Raw genomic sequence first — 13,006 nt, forward strand, 5'->3', positions numbered from 1 at the left:
CCTCTTTTTGTGTAGTGTGTTAAATACTTTACCTTCCCAAGGGACTTGGGAGGATTAATTAGTTGATGTCTATAAAATAACTGGGAATGTAAAATACTCCCAGGTAGTTCTTTATGATGATATTATTCCTTTTTGAATTCAATGGCTTCTTCTGTCCTCCAAGCTGTTTTTTGTGTCATTATCCCCATTCTGCCTTGTGCTGTTGAGTGTTGCTCTCTCATCCTGAAATGCTTTATGGGACTGTATTTGAAAGATGTTTCATAAAGTAAATTTGATGAAATTAAATTATGGTTTTTTTGTTGCAGGAAGAAAGGATTTGATATTAAATGGGTGGATGATACACATGCCCTCGGAGTATTTTCCAGTCCGATTACAGGTATTACCCAATAGATTTCAGTGTTATTTTTATTGTCTATTTTCTTCTGCTACTTGTCCTTATTTCCCTTTTTCCCAGCCAACTGGTGTTTTATTCACCTAGTATAAGTAATTGGCAGATACAGGTTTTTGAGGCATGGTGTTTTGGTACCCATGTGTTTCCCTTCTCACCTTAATCCAGTGGTGTTTTGAGAAATAGCTTGTTTCAAGGTTATTTGCTGCATAACAGTCAGTTATAATAGTACAAGAACAGATTATAAGAAATTTAAAAAGTCTATGTGACTAAATTTTACAGTATTTAAGATTTTTTTCCTTAGACACATGAATTTGTAGTAGCCCTTTAACCTATCCAGTGAGAGGTTGTATTACCTACTTTTTGAATATACGATTGGGCCTTTTCACATATATTATTGCCCTGATGATAGATGTGATACAGAGGCATTCAGAGAAATTAGAGATTTTAGATCCTGTCTGAACCACGTAGAATAGAGCTCTGCAAACTTATTCTCTAAAGGCCCAGATAATAAATATTTTAGGGCATATGATCTTTTTCACAATTTAACTCTGCTGTTGTATGCAAGAAAGCAGCCATAGACGTATGAAAACAAATGGTCATGGTTCTGTTTCAGTAAAACTCTATTTACAAAATCAGGTGGTTGGCTGGATATGATCACAGAGCCATCATTTGTTGATCCCTGATCTAAAATAATCACTGCCAGGTTGTTCCTTACAGATTTTCTAGATGTTATTATCTCCTTTGCTTGTACAGAAGAAAGAAAAGCATAACATCTGGGGAATGCTTTCTAAAAACTAGTGTTAAATTTTTCTTTGCATCTTTCTTCTTCATGTCTTCTACTTCCTTACCTTTATTCCTCTTTGTAGCTCGTGATGCTTTGGGTAGTAAACATACCATGGTGAAGATCCGACCCTTGTCACAGGCCACAAGAGCAGCCAAGGCCAAAGCTAGAGCTTATGCTGGTGAGCCTATAATCCCTGGTGGAGGGTGGAGGGGTCTTGTTGACATTAGTGTTATTGTTTTTTTCAGCACTTGTACAGCATCCAGAGTTGTAAAGACATAATAATCACTTTTATTTTTAGTGTTAATGGGAGTATGTTTTTAAAGAAAAAATATAGAAAAGGCTGAGTAAGTTATGTAGCATCACAGTAGCCACTTGGAAAGAATGGGAGATGCTAACTTTAAGCTATGCAGCAGTCATTTTCTGATGACATCCTTATCTACTCTCTACCTCTGTGTTTAGCTGTTTGATAAGAGTCACTGGAAGAAATTGTGTTAAGACAGATAAAGAAGCTGGGGTTGTTTGTGCTTTGCCATGTTAATTTCCTCTGATCATCTATCAGGCCCTATTAATTACTGCTGATGCAGCCTTTGGTAGTCTATTTTGTATGTTAATTACTGAGTTAAATCACTTAGAGCTAGAGTGCTTTCTCTTCCTTACTCCTTCCTACTCCCTCCCTTTCTCCCATTCAGAGTTCCTGCAGCCAGCAAAGGAGCGTCCTGAGACTTCTGCTGCCTTAGCCAGAAGGCTAGTCATCAGTGCCCTTGGGGTTCGAAGTAAGCAGAGCAAAACTGAACGGGAAGCCGAGCTCAAGAAACTGCAAGAAGCCCGAGGTGAGTAGAAGTGATGGCTTTCTTCTCAAGTCCCTTTAAGAGCTCACTTTAAGGTATGTGGTTTAAAAAAAGATGAAGCTCATTTCATTTTTGTCATTTCCATTTCCTAGACGCCTCCCAAGTATATTGAAATTGTCTGCCTGTTCCACACACCAAGGCATCTTAATCCACTTACCTACTGTTATTTTCCGAGATAGGTTCAGTGTCCTCAGCTCATCCATGGCTTTTTCTATCATTCTTGCTCCAAACGCTGAGAAAGATTTTCCTGTGAAAACATGATAGTCGTCTTAGGTAGAGAATATTTTGCTTTGGTTTTTTCTGGGCCATGATTACCACAGTACTATCAAACAGTTTAGATCTTAAGTAGAAGACAAATTAAGGAAAAGCCAGCCACTGACATTGATGATGATAACTGTAGCAGGTACTTTTTTTGTAAAGACAGCCCTGAGTGGCTCCATTAGAGTACATCTAGATTAACCTAGCTTCTGATTATTTTTCAGTACCTAAGAGTTTCCAGAAAATATTTCAACTGATCCACAAGTAGGATTTGTCTTTCTCTATAGTTTGGAGCTCAGGTTAAAATCTCTCTGTCCCTATGATAGGCTGTTGACTTGTTTGTAAAGGCTTGGAACTCCAGCTTTGTACTTAAGTACTTTTTATCAGCCTTCAGGCTTTAGACAGTCTCATTGCCTTAGCCTACAATCTATGGAATCTGTGAAGACAATTTATTCTGAAAATTCCACTTACTGAAAAGTAACCTCATTTTTCCATTAAATGAATTGAACTTTCAAACTCCTTGTTTATTGCCAGTCTAACAAGGCCATTAATACTTTCTGTCCACTCTGTTTTGGTGATAGCAGGCAGCTTGCAGACTCTCAGCTGCACTAGCCAGATAACCAGTGACAGAGTGTGTCATGGCAGGTGCTAGAGTTTCAGAGTAGAACCCAACTAATTTTTGAAACCTTAATGATTATAATGAGGCAGTTTTGATTTTTCCAATGCATGGTTCACTCAAAGGCATCTTGTAGACTATAGAAACAGGATTTATCTGCTTTTAATAGATGGCAATAATGGAATTAGATTAAAGGAGAATATGCCATGTTCTTAACCCTTTATTAATTGGTTGTCTTTGAAGAAAATGCTTTCTCTATGATAGCCACAATTATCTCAAAGGATCAGTAGAGGATAGTAACAGTGGTATCTATAGAAGCATGTATGACTCTATCAGTGTATCATGCTTTCCTACATATCTATAGATTCTGCAGCAGTAGTTTTGCATGGGTGTCATCTGAGTATTCCCCTCTATTTCCCTGTAGGCACATCAGCATGCACCTTCACTTGAAATACTTGTTTAAGTACCCAGCTATATGAAGGACATTTCAATGATGCAATTAAAAATGAGAAGTGTTGGCTAAGTGGGTACCCTTACCTACTTTTAAATGAAGGCCTTTAGTTGTGACTAGAGACCCACTGTGATAAGTTCCTACTAGTCATTGGTGCTGAGGCTATACAGAGTATAGGGGATTCTTTCTTTATTATGCTTCAGAGCTTTCCCATTCTTCATATCTGAGAAAATATATATGGAAAGTTTCTGATTTGTCTTTTCTGGCTTCTTTATGTACAAAGCAGATACTCTGGTACCTGCCTGTATGGGCCCCACGGCTTCTCAACGTGGCATTTTTTTTTTCTGTGAAAATTAGAAGTACTGTTTAGGTGTTAAGCAGAACAGATATTGTTGTTCCAGACCTTCTTCCACTAGAGCGGGCAGAATCAGCACAGCATAGTGGTTCACACTGTAGACTCTGGTATCAGACTTCCCGGGTCCATGTCTTAGCCCTGCTGTTTACTGGCTGTGTCACCTTGGGCAAATTAGTTACTCTCGGGAGACCTCTGTTTCCTCATTCATAAAATGGAAATCAAGTGAGATAATACATGGAAGATACTTAGTCATCTTCAAAAACCATAGGAATGCTCTTCCTTCTGTTTCTAGAGGGGCTATAACTAATATGTGATAAATGTTAGCTACTGCCGTTTTTATTAGTAATAGTAGAGATATTACATGGTAAGTCCAGGGCATATTTTTTGTCATTATTCTTTTTATTTTAAATTTCATATAATACGCTATCAACTACATTTGGCATTCACTGAGCATCTGTCCTGTGTAAAGCATTATGATCCCTGTTTAGGAAAATTAGATACTTTGTTCCTCTCCTTAAGACTTATAGGCTAGTGGAGATATCTTAATAAGGAAGAACATGAACTTGGTATTTTAAGCAATTGTTTCTCTTCTCACTTCAGTTCTGGGGATTTTAAGATTAAAAGCCATGGCAAGGTTTTTGTTGATTAAAAGGATTGGAAGGAAATTCCAGGTAATGTAACATGTTATATAACTCTGTGATGGTTGGTATTATCTCGTTTAGAGCTGGCCCAGAGGAGTAACTGGCCGAAGGTCACCCAGCATTTGAACCTAGGCCTCTCTAATTAAAACCCATGCTCCTTCTATTATCCTGTAATCTCTCTTGAAGGATTTTGGGGCAATTAAAATTTTTTTCCCAGGAAAAAATACAGAGAAAATGTTAAGGCCTTCAGAAAATAAAATATGACAGGCTTCCTTGTTATCTTTTTCAATGGTTAGCAGTTTTCACTGTCAGAAAATTCTTCCTTAGGTCTAACTTAAATCTTTATGATGTTGGGTTGACCAAAAAGTTCATTTAGTTTTTTCTGTAAAATAAAAGACACATTTTCACCAATAACATCATTGATTTGGGTATTTCGAGTATGTTGGCTATCTCCTGTGTGGTAGGACATTGATTGTTCTCAATTAATGTCTCAGTTTGATCACTATCAAAACTTCAGCTGTTCTGCCCCAGCTGTGGAGCATCATCCAGCGAGAAACCTCCAGCATGAAACTTCGCAAACCACTTTAGACACATTCAGTCAGTCACAACACCTTCCCCATATACTGCACAAATCTGTGTGTGTGTGTGTGTGTGTGTGTGTGTGTGTGTTTCAGTTGTGTTTTTGCCTTTCTTCAAATAATAAAACATAATATGCTGAAAATGTTGTGTGTATTCTTCCATCTTCAGTATTAACATGGCTACACAAAAATTCACCAGTTTTGATGTTTTTAAAATTTTTTGTATTATAAATGATAAGTTTTTAAATGCATGCTGATATGACAGTTGTCACAACACTATCTAACAAAATTGTTTCAAGTGAAGTTAAAGATAACTAAGGGCTACTAGAGCCATGTTACCGAAACAACCCACAAACTAACTTTTTGGCCAACCCAATAGTTGAATCCAGATTTCTCTCAAGGGCAGATCATTTAGGAATGTGGTTTTGACATTAACCAGCTGTGTGGCCATGAGCAAGTCTGTGTGCCCCAGTTTCCAGCAAAGTGGCTTACCTAGCCTCGAATTTTTTGAGTACACTGTAAGTTAATGTGTAAAAATGTTTAGAAAAGTACAAATTCAGCAAAATGTTACTTATGTGATTCTTGGGAAATTAGTGTTCATTATAATAACATGAACCAATAATGACTAATATACATTGTACCATATATGTATTTCTGCTCCCCACCCATTCCCCATGACAGACAGTGCAGTCAGTCACGGCATTCTTTCTTGGTGAGTTGTGACTTGACCATTGTTAGTTGATCAGAGTTAGCATGAGAATTGAGATCTCTGTGCCATCTTGATATAGGCACTTCTGTTAATACTGTAGGATAAAAAATAATACTAATACTATAAAATAATCTCCTAGCCCTTTTCCCCCTTGAAGAGCTCTGATGTCTGGCACAGTGCCTGGTTTATAAAAAGATACTCAACATACATGCATGTTTATTGACTGAATACATGAGTAACATTGGTTACTTTAATTTTTTTTTTCATAAATCTTACTTCATTCATGATTCTACTCTGAACCTGTCAAGTTCTCCATGTGTTTCTTCATAAAATCCAGAGTTGGAACACTTCATCTGGAACCCTTCTAATTAATGAATTTGGGATTTGTAATTTGGAGGTTTAAGCACTTTCCTGCTAAGTTCCTCCACTCTTTTGGTCTTTTTACCTCTTTTAATGAAAAGTCTGTGTCTTAGTTCTTAAAAAGGAAGTTCCGAAAAATAAAACTACTCATGGAAGAATTGAAAAAAATAACATATCCAATTCATTTTAAGCAAATCATATTGTATATATGTAGAGGATAAGAGCTTTGTTTCATAAACCTTTGAACATGGAGAAAGTATTTTTTAGTCCAGCAGAGTGCATAACAGATCAGAGCTGCACTGAGATGGGAAATGGAAACAGAGATCATCCTTGAGTGCTTTGGGTTTTTTTAATTTTTAGTTTTATTTTTCAGTTAGAGTTGACATACAATATTATGTTAGTTTCAGATGTACAATATACGGATTAGACATTTATATAACTTACGAAGTGATCACCCAATAAATCTAGTACCCACACATGGTTATTATATTAATATTGATTATATTCCCTATCCTATACTTTTCATCCCTGTGACTGGCAATTTGTACATCTTAATCCCTTCTTCCCACCCATCCTCCCAAACCCCTTCCCACTTGACACCCATCAAAATGTTTTCACTACATCCTGTGTGCTTTGGATTTGGCTTAATCATGTACTTTAACCCAGTGATTACACTGAATGATAAAACCACTTTTTAAAGACCAGACTCAGGATTTCATGTAAAATTTGCCCACATACCACTTATAAAACACTTGATTCCCACCTGAAATTGGAGATAAGATATCATTACTTCTTAGAATAAGCCACCTTCTCATCTTCAAAGCCTGCTATAATTTTATTTCATAACTTAACTCCATTTTACTCTTGGGGATAGGTGATTAAGTGGCCATTCATAAAAGGCCACCTTTTAGGTTACAGGCCTGAAAGACAGAGTAAGTAGACAATAATTTAATCACCTACTTGGATAAATTAAATCACTAAGAACTTAAAAGTAAAATCATCTTTATAGGATAGTCAACTATAACATTAAAAAAAGTAATCACAATTGCTACCTTCTGAAATCCTTTTCAGGCATTCCATGATTCTGCCTTTAAAGGCAGTGCTGCATTGCTGACTCATAATCTAGGTCTTGTGCGTTTACTTGGTGTCTTGTCTCCCCTGATACGAAGTTCCCTTCATTTCTAACCATATTGCCTTTCATTTTAATGTGATCTTTTTCTTTGAGATGCATTAATTATCTGTATTTTTTGTATCACCTGTTGTTTAATAAACTTCTGTCTTTGGCCTACATCAGAGGTGACAACGTTAATCCAATCCAAGGACTAACTGACCATTTCACCAACTATTGCTTAATAAATAGCACATAGTTCTTTGTGATGATATTTAATACACTGATAATCAGTCCACTTTCTAGTTATATGCCCTCCAACACTTAGGTGATCCAGACTTCATTTTCCCACAATATTAGTGATGATATAAACACTTTGTAAGCCTAAAAATCTAAAACCTTGCTAACATTAAGAGGTTACTTATTACTTGTCCTTGATCTACGACATCTGTCAAACTATAAAAAAAGACAATTAGATTAATTTGACCAGACTTGTGCTTCAAGTCTTCATATTGGTTATTACTTTGTAGGTAGATGCGAATAGATTTTGTGATGATTTTCTCCATTATTAGGTGTAGAAGTAAATTTTGAACATTGTAATTTACATTTTTTCTTTATTTTTTTCAAACATGACACCAAACTGGCCCTCTTTTAATCTTCAATGCTTTCTGTTCCCTGAGTGAGAAGTGGTGATTTCAGTCAACTCATTTTATATAATCATTTCTGCCTACTTATTATACTGGGAGAAATGAAAGTTTTCAGGGCTGGTTATATGAGTGCTTTAGGTTAATCATTTCATACTAATTCTTCTGTTCCTTGGTTCCTTGTCATTATGGCTGCTGTTGAGCTATTTCATTTACTTTCTTTAATGGTTGGAGGTAAAGTTAGTAAGAGCTTTTTTTCATGCAGTCTGTTAGCTATTTGCCTTCCTTTCCATTTCGTATAGGGACAGCATGTTTGTTTATCTTTCTGTCATTATGTGCTTTTTCTCCTCACCTTTCCCCCCCTTTTCTTTGTAGATATTTTCAGATGTCAGAATAGTGGATAGTATGCTAGTTTAAGAGTTATGGATCTGGGTTCCAGCTTCAGTTTTTCACTGATTATGTAACCTTAGGCAAGTCACTTAACCTGCCTCCAAGCTTCCATTTTCTCTTTAAAATGAAGAAAATACTTTGGGCTGCGTGCGGAGGGACACATGAGAGAGAAAGGGAGAAAGAGAAACACCAGTGTGAAAGAGAAGAAACATCAATGGCTTGCCTCCCATACACACCCAGACTGGGGATCTCACATACCCTTATTGGGGACTGAACCTGCAACCTAGGACTTCCGGCAAGATGGAGGAATAGGTGGACACACTGTGCCTCCTCGCACAACCAAGATTAGAACAACAATGATTTGCAGACAGAATATCACTCAGAACTGACAGAGGATTTATCTGAATGGAAGTCGGACAGCCAAGAAGTTGAAGTGGACCCATACATCTGGGCTGGTAGGAGACGACAAGCTGGGCAGGCGTGGGGCTGGCGCAGGTCGGCGGCGCGTGGAGTTCGGGGAAAATTTGGTGCGAAATTGGCGCGACAGCCATCCGGGGCACAAGAACGCAGCAGTGATCCCTGAGTACGCAAGCTGCAACTGGCGGGCCCAGTGGGGCAGCGATTGTGGACCAGGGCAGAGCTCGTGGCCCAGGATTCCAAGGAAGGGTCTGAGCCCAGGAGAACGGAACTACCGCCATTGTTCCCTCCCGCTCCTGCCCCCGCCCCCACATATAACGTCACAATCTAGCGACAGGACTGCCCAGCCCCAGTGAATACCTAAGGCTCCGCCCCACACCGTAACAAGAGTGACCAGGCCGGGGGGGGGGGGGGGGGGGAAGGAGAGACAGGGAAAGACATAAGACATGTTTCCAATAGAACAGATCAGTCCCCTAGGACTCATCCTTCTGAGCGACCAAGAAATAGCCAATCTATCAGATGCACAGTTCAAAACACTGGTGATCAGAAAAAGCTCACAGAATTGGTGGACTTTGGGCGCAATTTAGATGAAAGGATGCAGGTTACCATAAAAGAGATGCAGGAAGATATGCGGAGGAGAGCCAATAGTGAAAGGGAGGAATCTGAGTCTCAAAACAATACAGTGGACCAGAAGGAAGATAGAATCAACCAAGCAGGAAAACATGATGAAATAAGAATTCAAAAAATCGAGGAAAAGCTGAAGAGCATCCAGGACACCTTTAAACGTTCCAACATCTGAATTATAGGGGTACTAGAATGGGAAGGAGAAAAGCAACAGATTGAGCACGTATTTGAACAAATAATAAAGGAGAACTTCCCCAAACTGGCAAAGGAAACAGTCTTCCAAGAAATCCAAGAAGCTCAGAGAGCCCCAAAGAAGTTGGACCCAAGAAGAAACACACCAAGGCACATCATAATTACATTAGCCAAGGTAAAAACGAAGGAGAGAATCCTAGAAGCAACAAGAGATAAGGGGACAGTCACCTACAAAGGAGTTCCCATCAGACTGTCAGCTGATTTCTCCAAAGAGACCTTACAGGCAAGAAGGGGCTGGAAAGAAATATTCCAAGTCATGAAAGACAAGGACCTACATCCCAGATTGCTGTATCCAGCAAAGCTCTCATTTATAATGGAAGGGAAGATAAAGTGCTTTTCAGATAAGGTCAGATTAAAGGATTTCATCATCACCAAGCCCTTACTTTATGAAATGCTAAAGGGACTTATCTAAGAAAAGAAGATAAAGAAAAGACATGTATAGTAAAAGGACAGCAAACTCACAATTATTAACAACCACACCTAAAGCAAAACCAAAAGAAACTAAGTAAACAAGTAGAACAGGAACAGAACCACAGAAATGGAGGGCACATGGAGGGCTAGCAGCAGGGGGGTGGGAGGAGGGGAGAGGGGGAAAAGGTATAGAGAATAAGTAGCATAAAATGTAGGTTGAAAATAGATAGGGGGAGGGCAAGAAAAGTACGGGAAATGTAGAAGCTAAAGAACTCATAAGTATGACACATGGACATGAACTAAAGGGGGGGAACGTGGGTGGGAGAGGGGGTACAGGGTGGAGGGGAGTGAAGGGGAGAAATGGGACAACTGTAATAGCATAATCAATAAAATACATTTTAAAAAGGCAAAAAAAAAACAAAAAAAAAGAAAATACTTTGGTCTTACCCTAACTTATTTAATTTTTTATTCTATTCATGTTCTGTATTTCTGAATTTATACCTCACATTTTCACTATTTCTTTGTGCTTCTCAGTTTGTCTCCCTGATCTTACTGGTTATCTCATATGGTTTACAGCCAGAATCTCTTCTTATAGTTATATTTGGTAATAGAGATCTGTAGTCTTTTAGTAGAAAGCATTAGGGTAGGGAACGTTTCAGAGTTTTCAAATTTTCTAATTTTAGAAAGATTATATGGTTATCTTGATACTTGTTCCGTAACACCAAACTCAAACACATTAACATGGTATTTCTTCAGCAGAGTGTATGACTAGTCACTCTAAATGGTGTGTGTGAAGACTATTCATATCCTTTCATGTTTCGGGTTATATTTTCCTCCAAATGAGTGTTGGCCCAAACCTTAAAAAAGAATTGTTTGCAGAACTCCTTTGATTTCAGATTGTGGATTATGGGCCACTCTTCCCATATTGCCTTTCTGATTTGAGTTTTCTGAGTTTATTGAAAACTTTGAGTGCTAATAATTCACTTTTCTCGATTCTTCATTTCTTAGAATCCAGAACCAGTGTTTGATTGCTTTCATCTAAGTGTGCCTTTGTCTTTAGAAACCTTCCTAACTTTCCTGTTTGTGAGAATCAGAATCAGTGTCTTCCTAAGAGATGAGTTGTTTCCTGGAGAATCCCAACCCAGCTCCAGGCCATCTGAAAGCCAAATCTCAGGACACTGAATTACCTTGCCTTCAGTTTGGAATTTACTGATTTCCATATTTGCCATTTTGCTGCTGTATTCTGATCATGCCACAAGATGGTGCCCAAATAGCAGTGAATTTCTGTGTCTTATTTGTACAAGTGCCAGTCAGCTTCCTAACAGAGTTCTTTGCCCTTAAAGTACAGTTAAATATAGTAAGGAATTTTATAAGGGATTCTGCTGATTTGAAAAAGATATGTCAAAGTAGCAAGTGTTAATTCTAAACTCACCTTAATTTCTATAATCTCCCTGGTTTATGACTTGCACATCTTTATGGACGTTATCTGAAATAGTAATACCCCTTGGAAGGAAACTTAGGCTTCTCATCTACATTTTATGGTGTCAGGATAAATGACAAACCATGAAATTAGAACTGGTATGTGGCACCAAATGAAGTGTTTGGGCCACCAAACTCTGTATGGTCTGTATTTTCTCACTTCTTGGTGAAAGTTATTAAATAGAAATCAAACTTTTATGTTAAAAATTGAAGATGGAGTGCCCAGATTTGTGCATTTTTTATTTTTAGAAATAGTCATTTGTTTCCCTTCATTATATGCAGTCATTTTTCCATGTTGAAATTGTGTATTCCAGAAGATTTCTGGCTCCTGAAAGTGTTCTGAAAATACTGAAATTCACTTTGCCTCTGAAATGTTTTTTCCATAAGATCGTAGTAACATTTCCACTTAACAAAGCACTTGGAAAGTTAAAGATTTTAACTCTTGGAATCCAGTTAGAGAAGACCAGGAAATTCAGCTATCTCATGATTAAACTTGTCTTGTAATTTGGATTAAGGAAAAGTCACTGGTTATATGAAGTATACTACCACATTTAACGTTGCCCTAATTTACAGAGAGAAAACGGTTGGAAGCCAAGCAACGAGAAGACATCTGGGAAGGCAGAGACCACTCTGCAGTTTGAACGTCAGTCAGTGAAAGGGATAATTCCATGAATTCAGAAAATATTTCCATAGTCTTCAAGATAAGAAGATCCTTCCAGAATTCTGTGTACATGCAGATGTGCTTGTTAACGAAAGAGATGAAGTGATCCAGACAAGGACTGACTGGTGTAGAGAGAAGACAGAATCCCATCTGTCTTCATCCCTGAATGCAGTTCTTGGGCATCACCTTACTGTGTTGGGCAGAGAAGGGAGCCGTCAGCTGGGAAGAAACTTGGGAAATGTTATTTCCAGGAGTTCTCTGGACAGGGCGAGTCATGTTAGCATGAGTCACACTTCCGAGCTGTTTTAAGCAAATATGAGACAGAGGATTCAAACCTGTGATGATGGGAGATTTAGGCCCTGCAAGACCAGGGTGTTCTTTAGTACCTCACAAAGCTGAGAAAAACCATATTGAGGAGGGGGTGGTGAGAGCAGCTAGTCCAAAGAGGCAGTATCTGGTATATTTGGGACTCACAGAATCTACACTGCCAGTTCCAGAGCTCCAAACCTGGTGACCTACAGCAGATGTGGGTATTTGGACTACAGAGTTTGTACTGAGCTAGCTGAGTGTCCGGGGCTGCACAGCAGCCAGGGACATGCCAGCTTCATTCTTCATAGGAAGCCAGTCTTGGGAGCCATGTGTCAGTTCCAGTTTAAGCAGTGCTATCATGTTGTAAGAGGAGACATTAAAGTCCATTTTGACCTAGATCACTCTGGTGTTTGTCAGTTTTCTTATTCCCACAAAGAAATTGGAGAGCAGCTCTCATTTTCATCCTTCTAATACTGTGCGTGGGTTCAGTGGATCTGTTGATTTTATTGAACCCCACTGAGCAGAGAGTTGATCATCTCTCTACCCTAGAGTATACCACAAAAGCGCCTCTCTTAGGATTGGTATGTGGCAGCTTCTTTTCCCTTCTTGACCTTCTTGTGCGCCACCACCCCAGCCTCTTGCCTTTTCCATTTCTGTTAAACCTGACATCCTGCAGAAGTAGTCTGGCCTACCACATGTTCTTGGTATGATCTCAGCCTG

The 13,006-nt window shown here is 38.6% G+C and overlaps 1 protein-coding gene across 5 annotated transcripts in view; it reads left to right on the plus strand.

Annotated features, from left to right (window-relative positions):
• R3HCC1L (R3H domain and coiled-coil containing 1 like) overlaps positions 1–12,684 on the plus strand; it is a 94,675-nt gene extending 81,991 nt beyond the window's left edge. For 4 of the 5 annotated variants that reach the window (XM_028511825.2, XM_028511822.2, XM_036027123.1 and 1 more), the window contains 4 exons: positions 306–376; positions 1,258–1,353; positions 1,865–2,005; positions 11,890–12,684. In XM_028511825.2, the coding sequence (XP_028367626.1) occupies positions 306–376; positions 1,258–1,353; positions 1,865–2,005; positions 11,890–11,957 (376 nt within the window). In that variant the 3' untranslated portion in view covers positions 11,958–12,684. The remainder of the gene's footprint in view (positions 1–305; positions 377–1,257; positions 1,354–1,864; positions 2,006–11,889) is intronic. The other variant, XM_036027124.1, reaches the window with a different exon arrangement.
• Positions 12,685–13,006: the final 322 nt, after the last annotated feature.

Source organism: Phyllostomus discolor, chromosome 5 (assembly GCF_004126475.2).
Source record: "Phyllostomus discolor isolate MPI-MPIP mPhyDis1 chromosome 5, mPhyDis1.pri.v3, whole genome shotgun sequence".
In the NCBI taxonomy this organism is placed as follows: Eukaryota; Metazoa; Chordata; class Mammalia; order Chiroptera; family Phyllostomidae; genus Phyllostomus; species Phyllostomus discolor.